The sequence below is a fragment of the Meles meles genome, chromosome 8 (genome assembly GCF_922984935.1).
Source record: "Meles meles chromosome 8, mMelMel3.1 paternal haplotype, whole genome shotgun sequence".
Classification (NCBI taxonomy): Eukaryota; Metazoa; Chordata; class Mammalia; order Carnivora; family Mustelidae; genus Meles; species Meles meles.
In genome coordinates, this window is record NC_060073.1 from 76,053,526 (window position 1) to 76,081,317 (window position 27,792).

The window sequence follows — 27,792 nt, forward strand, 5'->3', positions numbered from 1 at the left end:
TTTTTTTTTTAAATTTGTGAGATACTGAGAGAGAGCACAAACAGGGGGCAGGCAGAGGGTGAGGGAGAGGCAGACTTTCTGCTGAGCAGAGAGTCCAGACCCAGGACTGTGGGATCATGACCTGAGCCAAAGGCAGACGCTTACCTGACTGAGCCAATCAGGCATCCCAAGTTGCCCTTTATTGAAAAGATATCTTTAATTTTATTATTGCCAAATTGTTCTCCTTATGTTTTTATACTTTGGGTCTTCTTTATTCATTATTTACAGTGATATATCTGTATAATCAGAATATACAAAAAATGCTAATATATCATTATTTAAAAATAACATTAATATTATCAGATTAGAGTTAAATGCACATGGACAAGCAGTGTATAGTAACAAGAAATATAACAAAAAAACTTAATTTAAAAGAGCCATAAAATATTAAATACACTTTGAAAGTCTTCAATGAGTGTGAAGTAAAGAGCACTGTAAAATTTATTGAGCAGTAAAAATATTATGTATTAAAAATTATGTTTCTAGATGAGAAGACAGAAGGCTATAATGAGAAAATTATCCCCACATTTGTTTGTGGGTTTAATGTATAATCAGTTGAAATCGCAAGTAATTTTTGGACTTCGACAGAATTATTTTATTCGTAAGAGTCATAGAGATTATTAACTCATTTCTTTCAAGTAGACCTAAACTTTTCTAGATTAATAGGAAGAGACTGTGATTCTGTGTTTCTTGTTTGTGTTCAAATGGTAGATGAGTTTTGTGGCTAATGGGCTTTACTGGATCATCTATACTTAGCCAGTGCAATGCTAATTCTTTTTAAAGTTATATATGTCTGTGCTTAAAATGTTTCACTGTAGGGTGCCTGGGTGGCTCAGTCAGGTGAGCGTCTGCCTTCAGGGTCCCAGGGTCCTGCATTGGGCTTCTTGCTCAGCGAGGCCTGCTGCCCTCTCCCTCGGCCTGCTGCTCTCCTGGCTTGCGCACATTCTTGATCGTTCTCTCTCTCTGACAAATAGATAAATAAAATATTTTTAAAAACTAAAACTAAAATAAAAATGTAATATAATCTAGCAGTTCTCAAATGTCAACACTTACCATGATAGACTGGAAGGCTTGTAAAACACGTTCTAATTCCCACGCCCTTGAGTTTGGGTAGGTCTTCCTTGTTCATTTCCAACAAGGCCCCAGGTGACATGGATTCTGAGGGCTTAAGAACCATGTGTTGGGAGCCAAAGGCCTTGCCTTCCGGTACTATTTCAATTAATAAGAGCAGGAAGATGGAAGCTTGCAAGAAATGGAAAATTCTAGGCTAACAGTGCAAGATTGTATTTATTCCCAGTCATAGAACAATGGTACAGTGTAAACTTTACAAGAAGGTCATTGTCTGAAAACAAAGCCTTTTTCTAACCTACGGTGACAGCTTGCATTTGTGAACTGCCCAGAGGACATATCTATCACGCTTGTTTTCATTTTCCAAAGTGGACTGTCGTTTTTAAACTAATGTCTCCTCCGATCCCTCATTTGTTTTGTGAGGATTGCAGATTTATCAAAAGACAGCTGCCACTTACAGACATTTAAGGAAGGTGTCTCCCCAAAGTTGGTGACATTAAATAGGGATAAATTTCAAGTAGGACACTGACACTAAGATAAAATTCACTGAAATTAAGTTGGTTAATTACTGTATATTCACAGACTAAGAGTGAGCTCCAGGAGAGGGCTAACAATTATAAATGAGGCATACAGTATGGCCATTAATAGTGCATTAATATTGCATTGTCTGAGGAAGAAATATAAGAACTAAAAGTAACCCCTTTACTGAAGCAAAGATTCAAATGTCACCTTTTCAGTAGACTTTCCTCTTTTATTTTAAAATTGCCTGCACCCAAGTACTAGATTCTAATTAAACTTTGAAATAATTTTCTACAGCACTTACCACTTTTTAATATACTATGTAATTTACCTGTTAGTTATTATTTTTATTATTATCTTATCTTTCTGCATTTCACTTGAATGTAAGTTCCTCCAAGGACAGGGACATGCTGTATCTCTAGTTCGTAGAACATTGCTGGAATCGTAATGATATATTTTCAATGTGTTTGTCAAGTGAATCCTAGAATTAGCTTGGAAACAATTTTTTGTTAGTATCTCTTGTACATTTGTTGTGCACATTCTAGGAGAAATGTAGCTGAAGAGAGAAACGATAAAAATAAGGTTTTGAAGGGTCAGGGGTGGGAGGTTGGGGGAACAGGTGGTGGGTAATGGGGAGGGCACGTTTTGCATGGAGCACTGGGTGTTGTGCAAAAAGAATGAATACTGTTACGCTGAAAAAATAAATAAAATGGAAAAAAATAACATAAAAAAAAAGGATATGAGATATGAGAAATTGTCCAGTGACTTTAAAGTAGGATGTGTGAAGACTTTCCAAAGGCAGACAGATCATTTTAAAGAGAACGGTGTCCACCACTGATTTCTCAGGGTACAATGACATTGGATTGAGAACTAGCCAATGGTCAGGTCCTGCTGGTACTTTGTTTCCACTTTCTTATTTATACTCACTTTTAACTTATTTTTACAAATGAAAGACATCTGTCACCCATCCTAAAACAATATGAAACATATCTGAGTCATAAAAATTTCTGAGGTTCTGACCAAAGAGACAATAGTGAAAGATTCTCATAGCTGGTAACAAGAGATTTGGCAAGTCAAATGGTTTGCATTTGAACAAAATTAGATGAGCCTAGTTGAGCGTCTAGCTGACATCATTAGAATTAACTTGGATAACAGATCAGTGTGTGATTTGGGCATTGTAACTTGGAAGAAGTTTAAATAACTTAGTGAGAATTCTGCAATAGAACTTCTTTCACTCCCATCTTAAGGTTTCTCAGAAATTAAGCCTAAAAACAAGAAATGTGAATAGAACTAATGTGGAGTCCTGTCTCATTCTAGCAACAATTTTTTTCATCCAGTGACCTGATGTTTTAATATCTAATAGCATTAAGAAATATATTTCAAGTAAAATTTTATGGTTGAGTATCATTTACACAAATTTGTAATGTTGTTGGACTCAATCTGATACTGCTAATAATTAGCTTACTCCTAAAGAATTTTCTTAGTGCACACATCCTGTTACAAGACATTTTTAAAAATTCAGTGTGCACACACACACACACACATGTTCTTAATCAAGGGAAGTTTGGTAGTGATCAAGAAAAGACTTCCAGGCATTCCTAGATTCTAGGTCACAGAACTGAAAAGAAATGTAGCATCCAAGATGTTAATTAAGAGGTATTCTCTTGGGATCAATAATTGTGCCAAGGGAGGGAAGAGAAGCTGGTTTGAGCAGAGGGAGCCGTGAACTTCAGAGGCAGATCAGGGACAGCGTAGGCTGGCCTGAGGGCGTTTCTGGAGTCAAAAGAGTGCTTCAGAAATGTCCTGGGTTGGACTAAAATGTCCAATGCTTTATATTTCCCACTGACCAGTCATAGACTGTGTCACCCCAAGAAAGGGCATGACTTTGAGCAGGGCTGTTGTCTGTAGCTGAGGCATTCCTGAAGAGACCTGAGAACTGAAGGCTGTTTGCAGAGAACCTTTCTTGTGGCTGGAGCCAGATGGTCCTCACAAAGGGGAATCTGGGCAGCACATCCCAGTGTCCAGGACAAATATATTTTACCTTAAAGTAAAATTCTTTGGGGAAAGGGGGATAAGACACAAGTTGGAGGAGAAAAGAGGTGATAAAATTCTGACTGAAAAGTATCTTCCTTTTCAAATGGATGATGTTGAATAGAAAATCAGTATAGTGTGTATATTCCTTTGGATACGTATAAAAATTGATGTAAAATTGCTTCTCAAAATATTAATAATTATAGTATACTGGCGATTGCATTTGTTGTAGCTACTTAAAGGTGTGATAAACAATTTTAGATGTCAAGTAAATATATGAGGGGGTATTGTTGTTTTTAAAAATTAATGTAGGGAGTAGGTGAGAAAAAAATGAAGAATCCTGGTCTCATCTAACAGGTCATTTTGCAAATAAGAATACTGAGATTCAGAGATGTTATTAAGACTTGCATGAGGTCACACTAATGATATAAAACCATACTCCTAAAGCAGTTTTCTTCCTTATGGGTGGTAGTGGAGACCCATTAGGCTACTAGTTGTGAATGTACTTTAAGAATGAAGCAGCCCTCAAGGGTTTTGTTCTTTCTTAAAAAAATTTTATTTCTTTATTTGACAGAGAGAGATCACAAGTAGATAGAGAGGCAGACAGAGACAGAGGAGGAAGCAGGCTCCCCGCTGAACAGAGAGCCCAATGTGGGGCTCGATCCCAGGACCTGAGATCATGACCTGAGCCAAAGGCAGAGGCTTTAACCCATTGAGCCACCCAGGTGCCCCTCCTCAAGGGTTTCTTGACCTAGTGTGCCCAGACCCCTCCAGACTGCATGTGGCAACGGCATATTCATGTACATTTTGGAGGGAACACTTCTATAGCGTTATAGCCACTCTAGAGAAGACGTATAGACCAAGCTTACTGTTAAATTCATACATCTCTAACTCAGCCACTTGTCTTAATTCAAATCCATTTCTCCTTTGACTCTCTTACGTGAGGCTCATGCTTTTCTCCTTTTCTCCTGCCTGCTCTTGCCTCTTCCCTCATTCAAAGATGTGAAACAGTCCTCATGTAGAGAAACCTCCTCAGATTAAATCGTACTTGTACTAAATCACTCCTGATCTCAACAGGGTGATCTCGTGTATGTTAACTATGCACAGACTGAAGACTTCTTTAAACTAGAGAGGGACCTGAAAATCAGTTGCTCTGGGAAGATTGTGATTGCCAGATATGGGAAAATTTTCAGAGGAAATAAGGTAAAAATCATTTTTTTTTCTTTACCCCCAATATAAAAAAATATATTGTATCTTACCTGTATAGAAACATATCCTTAAAACTTTCTGAGGATCATGATCCTTTCATATTCTCTAATACAGCCACATTATGGGGAGGACACATTTTACTAGCTTATAAACAGGAGTTTTAAATTAGGTCATTGGAGTTTGAACCAGTGTAGAAGTTCAAGGAGAACAAAGCAGATTTTTCCAAACCTGCCCATTATGTCTGTGGTCTACATAGACGCATTCACTGTATTTGTTGTTGCCATCGGTATATATGTTTTTAATATTATCTTTGAAAAAACTTACTAAATTCAATTTTAATGGGAATTTTTATTATAGGTAATCAGAGAAGCCAAATTCTACATAGCAGTTTTTAAAAATTACTATCATTTGATCTGTTCATTTTTTTCCTCTTTTGTGCGATAAATTAGATTTCAAAAATATTCCCTTCTGCTCATAAGTTATAGAAATCTGGCCTGTCGAGTCAGCTTTCTTCTTGTGCTTCTAGACTAGTGAAAAAAAAATAGCAAGTACTTGCTAACACTATTATGGACATTTCCTAAAGCTACAGCTCTGAGGGATGATCCATCCTTAGAAACCCATTTTTATTTTATTATTTTATTTTTTTTCTTAGAAACTCAATTTTAGAACCTGAAGTAGGAAAAAGCAAAAGCCAGTCCTCTGTGAGATGTCCTTTGTTGTAGGTCTAACGGTAAAAATTGAAAATAAAGTTTAGCTATTCATTTAACTGTAATTTCAAAAAAATAGTATCAAATCTGGAACAACCAACCTGAAATAAGAGAGACATTGTGTTTTCAGGTTAAAAATGCCCAGCTGGCAGGGGCCAAAGGAGTCATTCTGTATTCAGATCCTGCTGATTACTTTGCTCCTGGGGTGAAGTCCTATCCAGATGGTTGGAATCTGCCCGGACGTGGTGTCCAGCGTGGAAATATCTTAAATCTTAATGGTGCAGGGGACCCTCTCACACCTGGTTACCCAGCAAATGGTGAGTGATGAGACCTTAATCATCACAGGAGACTAAAAAAAAATTTTTAAGTGATTTTATTAAAGAGTTTCCAGATGAAGTATGACTTTTTAAGTTTTGTTTACATCTAAGAAGTAACTGGAGATTATTGACTTATGTCCCTTACCTATTACTGTTTTTTAATTTATTTTTTTTTAAGATTTTATTTATTTACTCGACAGAGAAAAAGATAGTGAGAGAGGGAACACAGCAGGGGGAGTGAAAGATGGAGAAACAGGCTTCCTGCCAAGAAGGGAGCCTGATGCCTGATGCGGGACTCTATCCCAGGACCCTGTGATCATGACCTGAGCTGAAGGCAAACACTTAATGACTGAGCCACCCAGGCGCCCTTCCCTTATCTCTTATTTGGAAACTTTGGGCCTGATGGGTTTTAGAACTCAGGTATTTTCAGATATTTAAAAGTACTATGAGGCATATCCCCTATACTGCCTGACACTCAGGAGGCAGGGATAGAATACAGGAAGCAGGCATATAAATATTTTGCAACAATGTATGGATAACCATAAGCAGAGGTAGGTAATAAAGGATAAATAATATGAATAACCACATGTCTGCTCAAACTAGATTTTACTGTCAAATGAGTTTGCATCAGATCAGGTTTTTTTGTTTTCAGATCAGGGTTTGATGCTAAGTAATCCCTCCAAATTTATGGTTTTTAAGTTTTTGGATTTCCTAGTTGTGGATAAGGGACAGCAGAAAAGAAGTTCTATAAACCTCCAAAGTGACACATTTAAAATATAGAATCCTGGCGCACCTGGGTGGCTCAGTCAGTTAAGCTCTGACTCTTGATTTCGGCCCGGATTATGATTTTGTGATTGTGACATTGAGTCCCACGTCGGGCTCCACACTCAGCCCAGAGTCTACTTGAGGATTCTCTGTCTCCCTCTCTTGCAGCCCCTCTCCCTGCCCATACTCTGTTTCTCAATAAATAAATAAAATCTTTCTAAAAAATTTAAAAAATAATGAAGTATAGAGTCCAGAAAATGCTTATTGCATCTGTTATATAAATACCACAGTGATAACTTTCTAGGAGTGTTTCCTGAATGACAGCTCTTACACGTATTAACAGACCTATTAGCTTCATAGTATTACTGCCTGTGCTTGACAGAAGGAAATGGAGATAAGAGGGCAGCTGCCCAGATCATCACACCGCGAAGTGAGTGCTTCCGGCAGCCTGGCTCCGGATACACATGCTTGTGTAGGGCTGAAGTGCTTCCCTGTAAAACTATCCATCATGAACAAAGGGAGCCATTTTATTTTGAATATACTCAGCTATTTGATAAGGTTTACAAATATCTGTGATCACTGAGTTTGTGTGTGTGTGTGTGTGTGTGTTTTAAGATTTTATTTATTTATGAGAAATAGAGAGCTAGAGAGAGCTTGAGCAGGAACAGAAGGAGAAGCAGGCTCCCCACTGAGCAGGGAACCCCAAGTGGGGCTTGATCCCAGGACCCTGGGATTATGACTGGAGCTGAAAGACACTTAACCCACTGAGCCACCCAGGCACCCCTGAGTTTGTGTGGTTTAAAACTAGCTAAGGTGTATATCTTGGATAAAATAGGTCACCAAATCAGGGAAATACAAATCAAAGCCACAGTAAGATGCCACCTCACACCAGTCAGAATGGCTAAAATTAACCAGTCGGGAAACGACAGGTGTTGGTGAGGATGCGGAGAAAGGGGAACCCTCCTACACTGTTGGTGGGACTGAAAAATGGTGCAGCCACTCTGGAAAACAATATGGAGGTTCCTCAAAAAGTTGAAAATAGAGCTACCCTACACCCAGCAATTGCACTACTGGGTATTTATCCCAAACATACAAATGTAGTGATGCAAAGGGGCACCTGCACCCCAATGTTTACAGCAGCAATGTCCGCCATAGCCAATCTATGGACAGAACCTAGATGTCCATTGACAGATGAACGGATGAAGAAGATGTGGTGTATATATAATGAAATATTATACGGCCATCAAAAATGAAATCCTGCCATTTGCAAAGACGTGGATGGAACTAGAGGGTATTATGCTGAATGAAATAAGTCAGTCAGAGAAAGATAATTATCATATGATCTTACTGATATGTGGAATTTAAGAAACAAAGCAGAGGATCATAGGGGAAGGGAGAGAAAAATGAAAGAAGATGAAACCAGAGAGGGAAACAAACCATAAGAGACAATCTCAGGAAACAAACTGTGGGTTGCTGAAGGAGAGGGGTGTGGGGGGATGGGGTGGCTGGGTGATGGACATTGGGGAAGGAATGTGTTGTGGTGAATGCTGTTGTGTTGAATGCAAGACTGTTAAATCACAGACATATACCCCTCTCTGCCTACTTGTAATCTCTCTCTCTGTCAAATAAATAAATAAAATATTAAAAAAAAAGACTTTGAAAAAAGAGAAAAGAAAGGGGCTGAATTTTTACTAAGAGGTGTTCCACTTTTTTCAGAATACGCTTATAGACGTGAAATCACAGAGGCTGTTGGTCTTCCAAGTATTCCTGTCCATCCAGTTGGGTACGATGATGCACAGAAGCTCCTGGAGTAAGTGTGTTAGCAGCAAACCGGTGGCTGTTGGGATATTTCTCTTTATTGGCAGTCTTCAACTATCAACAGTATTCAACATCTGAATATTTCTTCCATATTCAGAAATTCTGAAATTCTCTGAGATGGTAGAACCTACGATTTTGTCACCCTGTTAAAGAATAGTGGTTCTAGCCTGGAATTTACAGTTCGGAGTGGTATCCAGTGTGTGACAGTCATAAAAATGAGACTTCCAGAACTCCAACTGTAGGAGCATGATTGATCAGTGGTGTTAGCTACTGCGCTTTGAAATCTATCACCCTGTTTGGGTCAAGGCCGCACTTCCCTCAGGTGTTCCCAGTCAGTGACTGGTTGCAGCAGGGACAACTAAAAACAGGCCCACTGCTGGGAGGCATGTGGGAGACTCTCTCATGGGAGACTTTGTCTCAGGATTCTATGGCAGGCAGGCTTGCCTAACTTGACACCACCACCCACCACCCTCCACCCTTTCCTTCCTTCTCTTTCTCCTTTACCCCACATGAGACCTGCATTGCAGTCCGTTGGCTTTTCAGCCTTGTCCCACCTCCCCCCACTATTTCTCTCACAAGATTTTCTCCTAAGAAATCTCCTACTCATCTCATCCTCATATTTTCCACAATTTGGGTGACCTGTGATAACACCCTGGGAGACAATTCCATTTTATTTTCCTCTCTATTCTTCCCCCTTTGCTTTCCTGACATTGGAACCCTTTCCCCAGTCCTGCCCTGCTTTTTTCCAACTGCACGTACCTTCTTGTCCATTCTCCTTTAGGAAGCAGAGAGCATGACTTCTCTGTAAGTAGGAGTGAGAGAAGCATCTGGCCAGGTAGTACCTTTTCTTATTTGAGTTTAAGGCATTCTTAATCATTTCATTCCAGTCTCCATAAGGAGACTTTTTATGACCTCCTTTTATAGTTGAGAAGCCTGGCATTCGGAGTAGTGGAGGGACCTGTCCCATTTAAGGGCAGATTAAGGAATAGCACCTTGGTCTTTTTTGCTTTTGGACTCAGCTTTGCCACATGGATTAGAATTCAGGATCCAGGCACAACTTCTGAGGGCACCATGGCTGTGTGTTTATCTAAACATATTTATAAAGTCTAAATATCTTTGATATTTAAAAGATGAAAGTGATTATAACATTACTTATAATAGTGGAAAACTATGAATAACAGATATCTTTAATAATCGATAAGTAGTCAGATACATCACTGCTTATGATAGTACATGGAGCTGTTAAAATATATCTTCTACAAGAATATCTAATGATATGAAAACATGAATATGCTACACTACTAAGTGGAAATGGCAGATTTATCTAGCTATCTAGATATCTAGAGTTGAATATATAGATATGCAGAGATATGTAGAGAGAATAGTCTCAACTATGTAAAAGTTTTTTAAAAACCCCAATTATCTTTGTAATTAGAAAAAGAATTCACGGAAGGAAAGAAGGAAAGAACGTATAGAATTGATTTGAGGTGTACTTAATTATATCTACCATTTGACTGCTCTGATTAATTGTCAGCTATGTCCTAAATATGGGCTAAAATTACTTGATCAGAAAAAAGATCACAAATGCAGATTTGTCTCTGATGTGCTTAAGGTAACTTCTTTAAGCCATCTTGTAAATGCAATCACCATTAATAAAATCACTACCATGGAAAAGTGCATTTTGCTTTGAAAACACCCTAATTAAAAATGAACTTTGGAAGCACAGTCTACTTGGAAATAGGAGATGATCTTTATATATTAAAAGCAGGAAGACAGCTCCTATTTCTTTTCTTTATTTTTTTAAAGATTTTATTTTTAAGTAATCCCTACAGCCAACGTGGGGCTCAAACTCACAACCCCAAGATCAAGAATCGCATACTCCACCGACTGAGCCAGTGGGGCCCCTCTCCTATTTCTTCTTCCATACTTTCTAAGACATAATGAAACATTCTACAAAGTTGGAATTTAGTCTTATACATTTTTTCAAAAAATATATAATTTGTTTATGAATTTCACTGTGTAAATTTTCTCCCTCAGCACACTTAGGTGATGAGTATGCTTGTTTCCCTGACAGTTAATTCTCAGATGTCCACAAACAGCCATTTAACATGATGTATTAATTGCAAAAGATGTTTTGCAAGTTGGATACATCATAAAATGAGAATTTCTCAATAAATCTGTGAGAAGATGAAGAGAGATACAAAATCATATAAAGGCCCAAGAATGCTGAGCATTTCAATAAAAGATGATGAGATGTGAGTTAAAGTAAAGCAAAACCACATTTCCTTGGGTGGGAGGGATTCCCATCTATACTGAAGGGAATGTGATTACATGGCCTTCATTTGCCTTCCTGAGTAACTAGGATTGTGATAGCAACACCTGCAATAATGACTGCAATAATAATAATATCTGTCATGCTATAACTTGTCAATTTTTTTAAATTTTTTTATTTGTTTATTTACAGCATAACAGTGTTCATTGTTTTGGCATCACACCCAGTGCTCCATGCAGTACGTGCCCTCCCTATTACCCACCACCTGGTTCCTCAACCTCCCACCCCCCGCCCCTTCAAAACCCTCTGGTTGTTTTTCAGAGCCCATAGTCTCTCATGGTCCATCTCCCCTTCCAGTTTCCCTCAACTCCCTCTCCTCTCCATCTCCCCACGTCCTCCATGTTATTTATTATGCTCCACAAATAAGTGAGACCATATGATACTTGACTCTCTCTGCTTGACTTATTTCGCTCAGCATAATCTCTTCCAGTCCCGTCCATGTTGCTACAAAAGTTGGGTATTCATCCTTTCTGATGGAGGCATAATACTCCATTGTGTATATGTACCACATCTTCCTTATCCATTCATCCATTGAAGGGCATCTTGGTTCTTTCCACAGTTTGGCGACTGTAGCCATTGCTGCAATAAACATTGGGGTACAGATGGCCCTTCTTTTTACTACATCTGTATCTTTGGGGTAAATACCCAGCAGAGCAATTGCAGGGTCATAGGGAAGCTCTATTCTTAATTTCTTCAGGAGTCTCCACACTGTTCTCCAAAGTGGCTGCACTAACTTACATTCCCACCAACAGTATAAGAGGGTTCCCCTTTCTCCACATCCTCTCCAACACACGTTGTTTCCTGTCTTGCTAATTTTGGCCATTCTAACTGGTGTCAGGTGGTTATCTCAATGTGGTTTTAATTTGAATCTCCCTGATGGCTAGTGATGATGAACATTTTTTCATGTGTCTCATAGCAATTTGTATGTCTTTGTTGGAGATGTGTCTGTTCATATCTTCTGCCCCTTTTTTGATATGATTATCTGTTTTGTGTGTGTTGAGTTTGAGGAGTTCTTTATAGATCCTGGATATCAACCTTTTGTCTGTACTGTCATTTGCAAATATCTTCTCCCATTCCGTGGGTTGCCTTTTTGTTTTGTTGACTGTTTCCTTTGCTGTGCAGAAGCTTTTGATCTTGATGAAGTCCTAAAAGTTCATTTTTGCTTTTGTTTCCTTGGCCTTTGGAGACATATCTTGAAAGAAGTTGCTGTGGCTGATATCGAAGAGGTTACTGCCTATGTTCTCCTCTAGGATTCTGATAGATTCCTGTCTCACGTTGAGGTCTTTTATCCATTTCGAGTTTATCTTTGTGTACGGTGTAAGAGAATGGTCGAGTTTCATTCTTCTACATATCGTTGTCCAGTTTTCCCAGCACCATTTATTGAAGAGACTGTCTTTTTTCCATTGAATATTTTTTCCTGTTTTGTCGAAGATTATTTCACCATAGAGTTGAGGGTCCATATCTGGGCTCTCCACTCTGTTCCACTGGTCTATGTGTCTGTTTTTATGCCAGTACCACGCTGTCTTGGTGATCACAGCTTTGTAGTAAAGCTTGAAATCGGGTAACGTGATGCTGCCAATTTTGTTTTTGTTTTTCAACATTTCCTTAGCAATTCGGGGTCTCTTCTGATTCCATACAAATTTTAGGATTATTTACTCTAGCTCTTTGAAAAATACCGGTGGAATTTTGATCGGAATGGCATTAAAAGTATAGATTGCTCTAGGCAGTATAGACATTTTAACAATGTTTATTCTTCCAATCCAAGAGCATGGAACAGTCATCCATCTTTTTGTGTCTTCTTCAGTTTCTTTCATGAGTGTTCTGTAGTTCCTCGAGTACAGGTCCTTTACCTCTTTGGTTAGGTTTATTCCCAGATATCTTATGGTTCTTGGTGCTATAGTAAATGGAATTGATTCTCTAATTTCCTTTTCTGTATTTTCATTGTTAGTGTATAAGAAAGCCACTGATTTCTGTACATTGACTTTGTATCCTGCCACATTACTGAATTGCTGTATGAGTTCTAGTAGTTTGGAGGTGGAGTCTTTGGGGTTTTCCATATAAAGAATCATGTCATCTGTGAAGAGAGAGAGTTTGACTTCTTCCTTGCCAATTTGGATACCTTTTATTCCTCTTTGTTGTCTGATTGCCGTTGCTAGAACTTCTAATACTATGTTGAACAAGAGTGGTGAGAGTGGGCATCCTTGTCGTGTTCCCGATCTCAATGGGAAGGCTGCAAGCTTTTTCCCATTGAGGATGATATTTGCTGTGGGTCTTTCATAGATAGATTTTATGAAGTTCAGGAATGTTCCCTCTATCCCTATACTTTGAAGTGTTTTCATCAGGAACGGATGCTGAATTTTGTCAAATACTTTTTCTGCATCAATTGAGAGGACCATGTGGTTCTTCTCTCTTCTCTTATTGATTTGTTCTATCACATTGATTGATTTGCGAATGTTGAACCAACCTTGCAACCCAGGGATGAATCCCATCTGGTCATGGTGGATAATCTTTTTAATGTGCTGCTGGATCCTATTTGCTAGGATCTTGTTGAGAATCTTTGCATCCATATTCATTAGTGATATTGGTCTGAAATTCTCCTTTTTGGTAGGGTCTTTGCCTGGTTTGGGGATCAGGGTAATGCTGGCTTCATAAAAAGAGTCTGGAAGTTTTCCTTCTGCTTCAATTTTTTGGAACAGCTTCAGGAGAATTGGTGTTATTTCTTCTTTGAAAGTTTGGTAGAATTCCCCAGGGAATCCGTCAGGTCCTGGGCTCTTGTTTTTTGGGAGGTTTTTGATCACTGCTTCAATCTCGTTACTAGATATCGGTCTATTCAGGTTGTCAATTTCTTCCTGGTTCAATTTTGGGAGTTTGTAGTTTTCCAGGAATGCATCCATTTCATCTAGGTTTCTTAGCTTATTGGCATATAACTGTTGGTAATAATTTCTGATGATTGTTTCTACTTCCTTGGTGCTTGTTGTGATCTCTCCCTTTTCATTCATAATTTTATTAATTTGGGCTTTCTCTCTTTTCTTTTGGATTAGTGTGGCCAATGGTTTATCGATCTTATTGATTCTTTCAAAAAACCAGCTTCTAGTTTCATTTATACGTTCTACTGTATCTCTGGTTTCTGCCTCATTGATCTCTGCTCTAATCTTGATTATTTCCCTTCTTATGTGTGGAGTTGGTTTGATTTGTTGTTGATTCTCCAGTTCTTTAAGGTGTAGAGACAGCTGGTGTATTCTGGATTTTTCAATGTTTTTGAGGGAGGCTTGGATGGCTATGTATTTCCCCCTTAGAACCGCCTTTGCTGTATCCCATAGGTTTTGGACCAAAGTGTCTTCATTCTCATTGGTTTCCATGAATTATAACTTGTCAATTTTGTTGATCTTGTCAAAGAATCAACTTTTGGTGTCCTGGGTTTTCTCTATTTTTTTCCTCCATTCTCTAATTATTTTTGTTACAATTGTTATTATTTCCTTTCTTATGATTGATACTAGCTTAGTTTGCTCCTTATTGTCCAGTTTTCTACGGTGGAAGACTAGTTTATTGATTGATGTCTTTCTACTTCTTGAATATAAATGTTAATGGCTATACATTTCTCTCTAATCACTGCTTTAGCTGCATCCTGTAAGTTTTGATATGCTGTGTTTTTATTTCCATTCATCACCAAGTATTTTCTAATTACTCTTGTGATTTTTTTTCTTCCAGCCATTGGGTATTTAGGAGTCAGCTGTTTGATTTCCAAAGATTTGCATTTTTCCCAAATTCCCATCTATTATTAATTGCTAAATTATTTCTTTTGTAGTTGGATTAATAAATATCATATAATTAATAAGTGGCTTGCCTGATCTCCATCATTTAAATTTATTTAGACTCATTTCACAGCCTAATCTATAGTCTGTCCTGGTAATATGTTCCATATGCACTTGAGAGGAATGTGTATTCAGCTGTTGTCAGATAGCATGTTCCTAAAGTGTCATGGGACATTTCTGCCTTGCCAGCTTCTTCAGCTCCAAGTCTGGGGCAGATAAACCAAAAAGGAAACTCAAGGAACTCATCACTGTGTCTTTTCTTGTACTCTGATGTCCCAAGCTAGTATGTTTTCTTCTCTTCACCCTTCAGAACCTAACGTTTGTTTTCTATACAGTTACGGTGCAGAGAATTTAGCTGTACGGTCCAGAGAATTTAGCTGTACTTATCAGGAAGAAAAGGGTAAAGCACATTTCCATTTTCCCAGAAACAAAGTTTTACTCCTTTTTAGGCTTCTGTCATGGTTCCCCTAGTCATCTTATACTGCAGGCAAAACAGTCACCATGCCATACACTTCCCCTATGCTTTTCTGCTTCTGTACCTCTTTGTACCATACTTTGTACCTGGAACATTCTTCACATCATCTTCCCATGCCCAGATCTTAATTAATCCTTTAAAATTCAAATAAGTAAAACCACTAGAAAGTTGTTCATGATCCCACAAGCTAAATTAAGTTTTCTTTTGTCTATATTCTTTACAACTTTATCATTTGTCTTGCTTTGTTTTATATTATAGTTGGCTTTATATCTGATTAACTTCTGATTACACTCTTTGGTAAAACCACCATGTCGAGTATATATCTGTGTTCCTTAGTGAGTAGATCACACTGTCTTGAACATTGTAGACAATAAATCTTTGCCAAACAGACAAATAAAAATTAATTTGCTACAGGGTATAGATTTTAAATGCAATGCTCTTCATACATATTTGTTGAGCATCGCCTATCCAATCAAATCTTTTCAGAGACATTTCAACATTTACTTACATTTTCTGAAATTTTTGTGGTTTGAAAGTTTAATATTCAACTTTTTTATATTCTTGGAATTTATGTTTTATTTATAGAGCAAAGTAAGTACCTAAAGCAGAATATATTCTTAATTATATCAGTAACATTTATTGACTAAAACTCCTATTCTCCATAGATGTATTATATTTCCTACATGGATACGTCAGAGTCTTACATACAACTATTAAATTCTGTTCCAGTGCTCTGTTTCCTTGTCTTGTGGGACACTATAATTGTAGCTTTATATTTTATTATTTTGTGGGAATATGGACTATTCATTTCCTTCCTTGTATTATAATACACAAATTTACTGTTATTCTTCCTGATGAATTTACATTCTTTTGTTTATCTTGTTTTTATTTCAAGAAGGAAATAACATTCACACAGTTTAAAATTCAAAGGGTATACAGTAAAAGGTTTCCATCTTACCCATTTACACCCCTGACACAATTAGTATTGTTAACTTACAATATATCATTATAGAAATACTATGTATAATCCAGCATAGGTATATATTTCTTCACGTATGTTTTACAACATTTTTGCATATTTAATACTCTGCTGTTTTGACTGATTATGCTTTTTACCAATGTAAAATGCCTCTTCATGTTACTTGATGGTCTTTATGTGAAATTTTATTATAAATAGATAACAAATTATATAGTGTACTACTTGAAATTATGTTTGTTAGCCAAACTCCTGGGGGAAAAAAGTAAGCATTTCCTCTCTAATAGAGCATTTTAAAATAGAATATTACTTATAATTAGTTTTCTATGAGAAGATAATCCAATTGGTTGTTTTAGTATTATGTGTGCAGTAGCTTCTAGGTCAAGTTGAATTGTTCACATTTCCTCAAAGAGGCAGGCAGGGAAGAGCAGGTGTGTGTAGGCCCAGAAAAAGGAGGGAGCTGGACACCTTGCTCCACTGCAAAGCCAAGGGTGCTTGGGGGCGGGGGGGTCTATGAGGACAGATAAAGTCATAAAAGATAGATTAATATTTCTCATGCTCTTAATTTTACCTTGGACCACATTCTTCTGTTTGCTACAGTGCAGCAAGGGCACATTTGGTTTCCGTGTCGAAATCAAGAATGAGTGAATCAGTGGTCTTAAAAGAGTAAAAGCAGTTATGTTGAAGTAAATCCACAAGAACCCCTTCGTTCCATAAACTTTATCACATTAGCTTTCTCAGTCAACCTCTGAGAAGTAACCAGGGCTAGTGCCATGTACAGGCTGGTCTGCCTGAGTCTTTCTACTTTTTACTTTTTTTTAAGTTTTCTTTTTTTTAAATTATTATTATTTGACAGAGAGAGAGAGTGTGTGCACACACAAGCAGGGGGAGCAGCAGGCAGAGGTAGAAGCAAGCTCCCCTCTGAGTAGGGAACCTGATGAGGGGCTCCAGCCCCGGACCCTGGGATCATGACCTGAGCCACCAAGGGCCCTCTCTACCTTTTTAAATTAAAGCAAAACAAAACAAAAAATAGAATGATGCTTTTAGGGTCTGTTGATTGAAGTGAAAGCTTTTCCTTTGCTCTTCTTCACTCCCTAATAGATGTGTGTGAAAGGACTTTATGAAAGATGATATTTATCAGTGGGAAAAATAACAAAATAGAAAATCCCCAAGCTTGACGTCGTCAGAGCTCTTTCCCCGGTGTGTGCTCTGGAAAGCACTTCTGTAAACTAGCTTTCTGTTAGAAACTGGGAACGCAGAGTCTGGATTCTTACCAGCGGTTTGACCCTCAGCTGTACCACGCACCAGCTGCATGACTTTACGCGTGTTTCCTGTCTCGCTAAGCCTCACGCCTCTCATCTTTGAAGAGGGAGTGACAGTAGATCCTGCGTTGTAAGAGCCATAGTAAGGGGTAAATGGCATTTCCCTGACTCATAGAAGCCTAGGAGCAGGCCCTCAAGAAAGCGAGCTCACTGACATTTTAACTGGTAGCTCCAAAGTGTTCCTTCAGCTAATAACACTTTTTGCATTCAACAGGAAAATGGGTGGGGCCCCGCCACCAGATAGCAGCTGGAAAGGAAGTCTCCAAGTACCCTACAATGTCGGACCTGGCTTTCTTGGAAACTTTTCTACACAGTTAAGAGACTCTTTCTATTGTAACTCTCTTTCGGGGGAGGAAATCTTTTTTCAAAAAAAAAAATTACAGAGGATGACTAAAAAAGTAAAATATATCTGGTACCAGCAGGAAAAAGAAATCCCACAAGTTGTGGAGGGGAGAGCACTTACATCAGTATCAGACAACTGAACAATGGAATTCCTGCATGTGTACATTTGGAAATCTTTAAAATGATGTAAGAGTTAAAAAATTGTGGGTGACAGAGTGTTAACTAGTATTTTCAGAATGTGTCCTTTATTTTTGCATTAGAAAAGTCAAGATGCACGTCCATTCTAACAACAAAGTGACGAGAATATACAATGTGATTGGGACTCTCAGAGGAGCTGTAGAACCAGGTAAATTAATCATTTGGCCAGCAGATATTGATTGAGCAGTTCTTCTAGGCCAGGGACTCCTCGGAGCTCTGGGAACGTGAGATGAACAGAGCACAGCAATTCTTCACCCCTCGCGGAAATTACATAAGCATAGAATTCATAAATATGAGGTAATTTTGTATGGTGATACATGTTGTGAAGAAAAGGGAGTGTGGGTCCAGGTTGGCTAGATGCCCAAGGTTAGTTATTGTTAAGCTGTGCATGCTCCAAGTAAAGGATCAAGGGAGGAAGGGCAGGGAGAGGTCATTTTGAGGTATTTTCTCAGGGTTTCTGGATTTGTTTACCATGTATATTGCTTGGGGAAATATCTTCATGATAGCTACACGCATCTGTATAAAAGGTAACACTCTTAGAAAATTCAGGTAAACTTGGGGTGCCTAGGTGGCTCAGTGGTTAAGCATCCAACTCTTGATTTTTGGCTTGGGTCCTGATGTCAGGGTCATGAGATCAAGCCCTGCATCAGGCTCCATGCTCAGCTTAAGATTCTTTGTCTTTCTCTCTCTCTTTGCTGCCCAACCCCACTCATGTGTGCTTACTCTCTGAAACACAAAAAAAGAAAGAAAATTAAGGAATGAATCCTTTATATAGTTTTATTTTCCACTGAAGTTAATAAGACATATAGACACATGATTTTCACAGAATTTCAGATGAAATTACAGATTAATAAGTTTTATAAATAGCCTTACTTCGTTATGTTTCAGTTCCTTAGGAATTAAGGTTATGTATTTGTTACCAACAGGCATTAGAGTTAAATCACATTTTTCTTAGAAGCAGCCAGTGCTTCTTTCAGGGATAAAGAATATTGGTACGCTTACGGTCAGTACTAAATAGTATACAATGGCAATTCATTGAATCTTCCTGAGTACCTGTTTTGTGCTGGCTTTGTATTAGGCATGAGGGATAGAGGGATAAAATGAGGACAAGGAGCCATGGGCAAGGAGCCATACATTGAAGTGTGGTAACTGCTTTGTCAGATATGATAGGATTGCTCTGACAGCTGGATCGTGGGATAATTTCCCTCCCATTTGGAAGCTAGGAAAGAGTCATAGAGGAGGAAAATCACTGAGCTGTACCTTGAAAATTGACTGGAAGGAGTAGGAAATGGAGAACCTACTATGTGGCCACTGAGTTCTCTTACTCTGAAAATACTGGAAGCAAAGTGATAAGTGGGTAAGAGAGAAGTAACAGAATTATAAAAAGACATGGATAGAATAATTTCTATAATTCTAGAATAACATTACTTCTGTACTTATGATTACTATCATATGTTGAAGTATATCTTTGCTTATCACATTCATATTTTCTTCACGCATCAAAATCAGAACAAAATAGTGTATTTATACAAGTCTTCAGGAACCTTGGTATCTTTCTTTGAGTCACGAAAGCTCTGTGTTTGGATGCTCTTGAGTCATTTGCAGTTTGCTCTGTTGTTGATCTGGAATGACAAGTAATTCTGCAATGATGCTTTCTAGACAGATATGTCATTCTTGGAGGTCACCGTGATTCATGGGTGTTTGGTGGCATTGACCCTCAGAGCGGAGCAGCTGTTGTTCATGAAATTGTGAGGAGTTTTGGAACACTGAATAAAGAAGGTAATATAAACAAAGTAAAAAAGATCAACCTCTCTGAATCTCAGTGTAGTCCTCTGGGAAGTGTGTTAAATCACCGCATTCTTACAGGATTGTGTGAAGGGTCACCTGAGAGCATGGATGCCAAGTGTACCACCTTCGTAGCGTCAAGTCCTTAGAACAGCTTTCAATAATGAGTGGCTATATTATTCATGTGGGTTAGTTAATTATATTGTTTATTTTTGCTTATTTCTAGAATGTTATTTACATTATTGGTATTCATAAAATTATAATCTGAAATAAAGGAGTTCTGCTGTTAGGGGTTGCTTCTGACAGCAATGAAGGTGGAAATAGGTTTCTTCACACGAGAGGACAAACCAAAATAGGTCATAGGCCAAAGTGTCCTGATCAGAGAACTGTGAGTAGAAGTTCCTTGGGCCCTTCTAGCCTCACACGTCAGGTCAGGTGTCCCAAGTGAGGAGATGGAAGCTTTTTCAGAAAAGTACTGGTCTTGCTGCCTAATAGAATTTCTCAGAAGTTTGATGTTTGCGTTTCCACAACCCCAGCCTTTGTTCGCTCTCCCAAGATTTAGCCTTCTTCTCCTAGCACCATTGCTCCAATCATTTTAGAATCTTCTCAGAAATTATTACCAACAGCCATTCAAATTCAATCTTATCTTTGAATTTGAATGGCTGCTTTTGAAAATAAATTACACCTTGAGAGCAGAAAATCCACTCTGTATACTGACCCTGCAAACAAGGATTTGGGGCTGGAAATGTGATCCAGGGTTTTTTAGTAACAATAAAAACAATGGCAAAAATATGTTCAGTTTGCATGGTGCTCATTTCCTCAGAGAACCAGTGTTTTTGTGTGTTCTCTATTTTGAACTCCTAGCAACCATGGAGAAGTTTAGTTATTTCTGTTCTCGTTTCACCAATAAGCTAATTAAGGTTTATAGAATCCAGTTGTATCACTAGCGTGTGATGTAGCTAGTGTATCGCAGAGTCAGAGAACCAGAGTTTCAAGTCAAATTTCTGGCTACCAGTACGCAAAGCCATGTTTCTCTTTAAAACAAAATGATAAAGGGCTCTATTCTTTTTTTCCCACACAGCTATCTTGTGTTTAAAGAACACAGTATTATGAAAGCTTGAATCTACATAGCTCATAGATTAGCTAGTGCTTAACAGTAGTACAAAAAAAAGCCATGATTTTGCATTAAGACTCCCTATGGTGAATACAAAACATCACAATAACAAAGATAGCGTGCCCAAAGAATGCAATGATGAGGAATAACAATTCCTAGGAAATTTGAATAATATCATGAACAAACTTGACAAAAATAGAACATTGGACTCAGCTCTAGGGATCCATCTTCTTAATAAGCACAAATGAGCTATTTACCAAAATGATGACACGTTTTGGAGCACATATGAAGTGCTGTATTTGTAAACATGACTCCATTCAGTCTTCCCCCAAATCAAGTAGTATCTTCATCTTTACCTTGCTACTTCTGGGGTACAGATGAAGAAAGGGAAACTGAGGAAGCTTGCATAACTTCCCCCTCAGTCCTCCTGCTCGTAAGCCAAAGAACCAAGAATTGAAATCAGATCTTTCTTTAACTCCAAGGTCAGTGGTCATAACTCCCAGGCGTATCACTTCCTTGTTGAGTGATGTTGAATTATTGCAGCAGCCACAGACATCGGTACTGCTAACAGAGCTTCTGTTGATGGATTCTGGCAGAGAATGGAGTGAAATCACACAACCAGCTGACAGTGAACAATTGTTTATACTATGCCAGAACGTGGAAGAGTTGTAAGGAATTTTCTCTCCGTTCCCTCTGCTTTCAGAACACAGACCACATCTAGCACTTTCTTCTTTCTCTCCGGGCAGCTGCAGAGCCAGATGGCTGCCTGTGTATATCCAATCGTTATACACCGATTAAAATATTAGGACCTCACAGAATTTTTGATGTGTCTACATTTTCCCCCTTTTGAGCGCAAATGTGTTTTTTTATCGACAATTCGGCTTTAAAAATCTCATGAAAGGAAATTATATAAGTAAAAATTCTCACCAGAGTTCACCTTTCCTAAACAGCCAATGAACTTATAGTGTTGTTTTTCTGTGGAGTTTTACAATGTCTTGGATATATTATGCATTTTCCCAACATTTATGTGTCTACACATATATTTTAGGATGGAGACCTAGAAGAACAATTTTGTTTGCAAGCTGGGATGCAGAAGAATTTGGTCTTCTTGGTTCTACTGAGTGGGCAGAGGTTAGTTGATAATTTGCTACAATATAAATTTTCATAATAGCAAAGCAGTCAGGACTTGATTCTCAAGGATGTAAAAATAACAAGTAAATTCAATGAGAACATATTCACTTTTTTCCAAAATCGGAAACAAAACATCCTTGTTTCAAAATAACAGTCTCTTTGCATTACGGAACTGTTTTGTTTGAACTTTTCAAGCCACTACTGTCAATAGTCAAAATGATTACTCTTCACTATCTGGGAGTGTGACAGTAAATAAGTAAATTCACTAGAAACCAAACATCAAAATAAAATATCACGTTTCTATTGCCCTTTCCAAATTAGCTCCTAAAGCTAACCACATTTAAATCCCCCCTTGAGCCTGTACAGTAAGGTATACTTTTCACATTTATGTTCCTTATATGACTCACTCTAAATTAAATCATGACAAAAATAAGGCAGGAAGCCTCACTGCAGAATATTTGATAGGCCCCTTTAGAAGTAATTTTACCTTTACACAGAAGATGTTATACACAAACCCAGTGGTAACCACAGATCAGAAACCAGTAATGGATGTGCAAAAAAAAATAAAGAGACGGGAATCCAAGTATGTCACTAGAGAAAGCCAACAAACATGGGAAAAGAGAGCCAAGGAAGAAAGAAAGGAACAGAGAAGAACTATAGAAACAACCATAAAACAAGTAACAAAATGGCAATAAGTACATCACTATCAATAATTACTTTGAATGTAAATGGACTAAACATTTCAATCAAAAGGCATTGAGACAGGGGCGCCTGGGTGACTCAGTGGGTTAAGCCGCTGCCTTCGGCTCAGGTCATGATCTCAGGGTCCTGGGATCGAGCCCCACATCGGGCTCTCTGCTCAGTGGAGAGCCTGCTTCCCTTCCTCTCTCTCTCTGCCTACTTGTGATATCTCTCTGTCAAATAAATAAATAAAATCTTTTAAAAAAAAAAAGGCATTGAGACAGAATGGATAAAAAAGCAAGACCCATATACATGCTGCCTACAAGAGATTCATTTTAGACTTGGATACACATGCAGACTGAAAGTGAAGGGATGGAGAAACATTTATGCAAATAAATGTGAAGGGAAATCTGGGCTAGCAATACTTACATTGGACTAGGTGGATTTGAAAACAAAAACTGTAACAAAAGGCAAATAAGGATACTATATAATCATAAAAGAAACAATCCAACAAGAAGATGTAACAATTGTGTTTATGCACCCAACAGGGGAGCACTCAAATACATAGAGCAGTTAACAACAAACATAAAGGAACTAATTATAATAGTAGGGGACTTTGACACCCTGTTTACATCAACAGATAGTTTATGCAAACAAAATCAATAAGGAAATAGAGGCTTTGAATGACACTTTGGACCAGATGGATCTAACAGAATATTCAGAACATTCCATTCTAAAACAGCAGAATACACATTCCTCTCAAGTCTACAAGGAACATTTTCCAGTATAGATCACATATTATGCCACAAGATAAGCCTAAACAAATTCAAAAAGATTGAAGGTCTCCCATGAGTGTAATACTAAGCAAAATAAGTTAGTCAGAGAAAGATGAATATCATACATGGAATTCAAGAAACAACCAAGGGGGGTGGGTAGAGAAAGAGACAAATCAAGAAATAGGCTCTTAACTATAGAGAATGAAGAGATGGTTATCAGAGGGAGGTGGGGGGGGTGAAATAGATGACGGGGATTAAGAGTACACTTAACCATGATGAGCACTGGGTAGTGTATAGAACTGTTGAATCACCATATAGTACACCTGAAACTAATAACAATATATGCTAACTGTACTGGAATTAAAATGTAGATTGCATATATTTTAAACTTGCATATATTGTTGGCCTTATGGAATAGGAGCATTAGCTGTACACATATGCAAAGTTAATGCTTATCTCATTAACTGCCAATCATGCTGTAAAACTTACTTGGCTTCTATTATATATTTTAGGAATTGAAGAAGCCGCGTAAACTTCAACTGTCTTTGTGGGGTTTGGGGTGGGGGCAAGGGGTAGTAATGCTCCTGAAGACGGGAAAGATTTATGGTGGCATCAGAAATATCCTAAATACCACCTCCCCTCAGCATTGGGAGAGGGGGAGGGGGCTATGGACATTGGGGAGGGGAGGCGAACCATAAGAGACTATGGACTCTGAAAAACAACCTGAGGGTTTTGAAGGGTCAGGGGTGGGAGGTTGGGGGAACAGGTGGTGGGTAATAGGGAGGGCACGTTTTGCATGGAGCACTGGGTGTTGTGCAAAAACAATGAATACTGTTATGCTGAAAAAAATAAATAAAATGGAAAAAAAAAAGAAATATCCTAAATATTTCGAGGTTTGTCTCTTCCAGATTCACCACCTAGAGCTACAGGATTTTTCCACTTCTCTTCTTACTCTCCGGATGCTTAGGAACTCACATGTTTTGGAGATTCAAAATCCACTTGATAGCTAAAAAAAAAAAAAGCCGGCAACACTTTTCCTCAGCATTTTATTATTGTGCAATGATCAGTTTTGACCAGTAGGCGGTGCCATCCTACAGGAGAACTTCATGCTTCTGAAGTCTAGAACAGAAATTTCATATATTTTTAACCCATAAATTTGAAATTTGAAATTGTTGAATCAGGCGAGATTCTTTTCTTAAATAAAGAAATGTTCGGATGGAGGGGGCCCTGCCTGAGTGGGTCAGTTGGTTAAGCATCCCACTCGTGAGCTCAGATCAGGTCTGGATCTCACAGTTAGAAGTTCAAGCCCAGTTGGGCTCCACACTGGTCTTGAAGCCTACTTTAAAAAATGAGAAAGAGAGAGAGATTGAGAGAGAGATGTTCGTGAGAAGATTTCCACTAAGGGGTTTCTTTCTTAGGTCATTCGTGTTTGCTAAGAGAATTTCTTTTTTTTTTTTTTAATATTTTATTTATTTGACAGAGAGAAATCACAACTAGGCAGAGAGGCAGGCAGAGAGAGAGGAGGAAGCAGGCTCCCCGCGGAGCGGAGAGCCCGATGTGGGGCTCGATCCCAGGACCCTGAGATCATGATCTGAGCCGAAGGCAGAAGCTTTAACGCACTGAGCCACCCAGGCGCCCCGCTAAGAGAATTTCTTAAAGGATAAACCATGGTTAAGGGATCAGCTCATTTTCTATTTACCATATTAAGATATGGGCAAGTTCATCTTAAATTTTAGTTTTAAAAATGTTTTGCTCGTTATTTCTTAGAATGATCCTTATCGGAATTCTTCTAAACAAACTCAGTTTTCAGAATCTTATGTATCGATTTTGTGGTCACGTTACTTCCCAAATCTGCACACAGCACAAGTAGATGTATATTGTTTTAGGGGGAGGTCATGGTATATGTTTATGGTTTTCTTTCTTTTTTATTATAGGAGAATTCTAGACTCCTTCAGGAACGTGCTGTGGCCTATGTTAATGCTGATTCTTCCATAGAAGGTGAATAACGTTGGTCTCATAGGAAAAGATGTGATCATGGTAGCAGCGGTCACTTAGTTCATAAATGATGCTCCAGTAAGGAAGGCAAATCCAATACATGTGGTTAGGGACTCTGCTTGCTGGCTGGTCTGACTGTGCACTTGCCTCACAGCAGCTGTGAACCCAAGAGTGCTAACTGGGGAAAGCAGCCTTCTCTGATTTGCTTCATCTGGCAGATTACCTTGTCTGTGGTAAGGATTGTAACTACCTATTAAGTGAATAAATAAATCATAGAACTAAAGATTTCTAGTGAAATGAATAAGTAAATCACAGAACTACAGATTCCTATGGTTTTAGAGTGGGGTAACAAAAAAGTATAATGTAAATATAATCCTAGTTTTATCATATCATGCATATAGATTTTAGAAAAAGAATACTGATGTCCACGTATTTTTTTCTTAATTTTTTTCAATTCAACGAATAGTCACTGAGCATTTCTCTCTATAATGCACTTTCCAGTATTTCAAAGGGATCAGAGGTTAGTGAAGAACAGTCTTGCACGAGGGAGTTTGTGGCTCAGTACGAACGATTAATTAGTCTAGCTTTCTAGTATCTGCAGGTACAAGGAAAAGGTCATATGGACACCTGGCGGCTCACTCCATTAAACCACTGCCTTTGGCTCGGTGTCTGACTTCGGTTCAGGTTTCTCTCTCTCTTTCAAATAAATGAATAAAATCTTTAAAAAATCATATTAGTTTAAAAAAACCGCTATAATCAGACTGGTCTGGGTGTTCAGAAGAGAGAATAGTAGCAAGTTCAGGAAAGGCTTGAGAAATGACACTTGAGATTGGCCTTTAAGAATGGATTTGCTTTTGATAAGCAGAGATTCGAATGAAAGGACATTGTTGGATCTGTTCCCAAGACTGAGCAGTCCATTGCCACTCATCTTCCTGTTCTTCACAATATGCACCTCCCCAGCCAGTGCAACTGCTGATCCCAGTACTCAGAGGACGCTCAGCGCACTCTACCTGCTGAATTCTTACCCTTACAGCCTCCCCACACTGTTACTTTTCCAGGGAAGCCCTGTCTTCAGCACTCATCACTGCCGCAGCTACACAACTACTTGCTTTACAAAGGACTTCTATTACTAGGGTATATTCTTCAGTCAGGAACAGATAGGATGTGGATGACTTGTGGCTTCCTAAAATCTTGTTAAAGAAACACGTGTTGCCCAGGTGCAGCAAATGAATGAGTCAATGAATGCAGGGTGGACTTTTAGAATCTTCCCTTTAATGTAGGAGTAAACCTTCCATGTCAGCAGTAATTAAGACATTGCATTTTGCCAGAAGCATGTTGTCATGTACATTTCTTCTGTGTCCACCTGTCCGAGTTACATCGTCCCAGAAGGGAGCTCACGCAGTGCATTTCAGCCATCCTGCCCTGCTTCTCTTACGTTCCGGGGAAGGGCGTGGCCTTCCTCGTGGCACTGCCACTTCCTAGTTATGTTACCTCAGGTTGTGACTTACTTTCCGTGTCTCAGTTTTCTCACCTCTAAATAGAGTTACGGGGCTGCCTGGGTGGCTCAGTCAGTTGAGCGTCTGTCTTCGGCTCAGGTCATGATCTCAGGGTCCTGGGATTGAGCCCCAGGTCAGGCTCCCTGCTCACTGGGGAATCTGCTTCTCCCTCTCCCTCTGCTGCTCCCCCTGCTTATGCTTTCTCTCTCTCTTGCTCGCTCACCCTCTCAAATAAATAAAATATTTTAAAAAGAAGAAGAAAAACACTTAAAAAAATTAAAAATTGAGTTACCAAGAGCACAGATCTCCAAAGCTCTTATCAGGACAAAAGCTGTTAATATTTGCAAAACTCCAACACCTGTGCTTCTCACAAATTAATTCTTAAAAATTAATTCTCAAAAATTAATGTTTTTGGCACTTTTCCCTAACTTAGAAACACATAATCAGATGAAACATTCTTGCTACAGAGAATAAGAACTTAAACATGTATTTTCAACATGTATTTTTGAAGTAGAATAATGACTTTATTGCTAGTTTTGTTTGTAAGGTTTGATTTTTAATGGTTTTAAATCACTGGAATTTGCTGATGATGTCACTCCCTGCCTTGCAATGCTACATTGTCTCCCCATGATTTCCCGGATCAAGAGCATATGACACCCTGGTACTCGATGACTAGGCCATTTATCTGACTTTGCTTTATATTTAAATTTTTGTTAAATATTTATTTTTTTAAATAAGAAGTGATACATTGGCTTTCTCATGGTAAAATGCAAAATTGATAAATAAAGCAAAAACCTTTACTAATATCACTTTCAAACTCAGCACTCTCTCCAAAGGTGCTACTGTCCTAAATTTGGGATATTTCCATCACACTGACATTCATG

The 27,792-nt window shown here is 38.4% G+C and overlaps 1 protein-coding gene across 2 annotated transcripts in view; it reads left to right on the top strand.

Moving 5' to 3' along the window:
- The window catches only part of FOLH1B (folate hydrolase 1B), a 62,622-nt gene that overhangs the window by 18,142 nt on the left and 16,688 nt on the right, over positions 1-27,792 (top strand). For both annotated transcript variants that reach the window (XM_046017469.1, XM_046017468.1), the window contains exons 5-12: positions 4,735-4,860; positions 5,704-5,890; positions 8,372-8,465; positions 17,605-17,703; positions 17,993-18,078; positions 19,590-19,709; positions 21,878-21,960; positions 25,352-25,415. In XM_046017469.1, the coding sequence (XP_045873425.1) occupies positions 4,735-4,860; positions 5,704-5,890; positions 8,372-8,465; positions 17,605-17,703; positions 17,993-18,078; positions 19,590-19,709; positions 21,878-21,960; positions 25,352-25,415 (859 nt within the window). The remainder of the gene's footprint in view (positions 1-4,734; positions 4,861-5,703; positions 5,891-8,371; positions 8,466-17,604; positions 17,704-17,992; positions 18,079-19,589; positions 19,710-21,877; positions 21,961-25,351; positions 25,416-27,792) is intronic.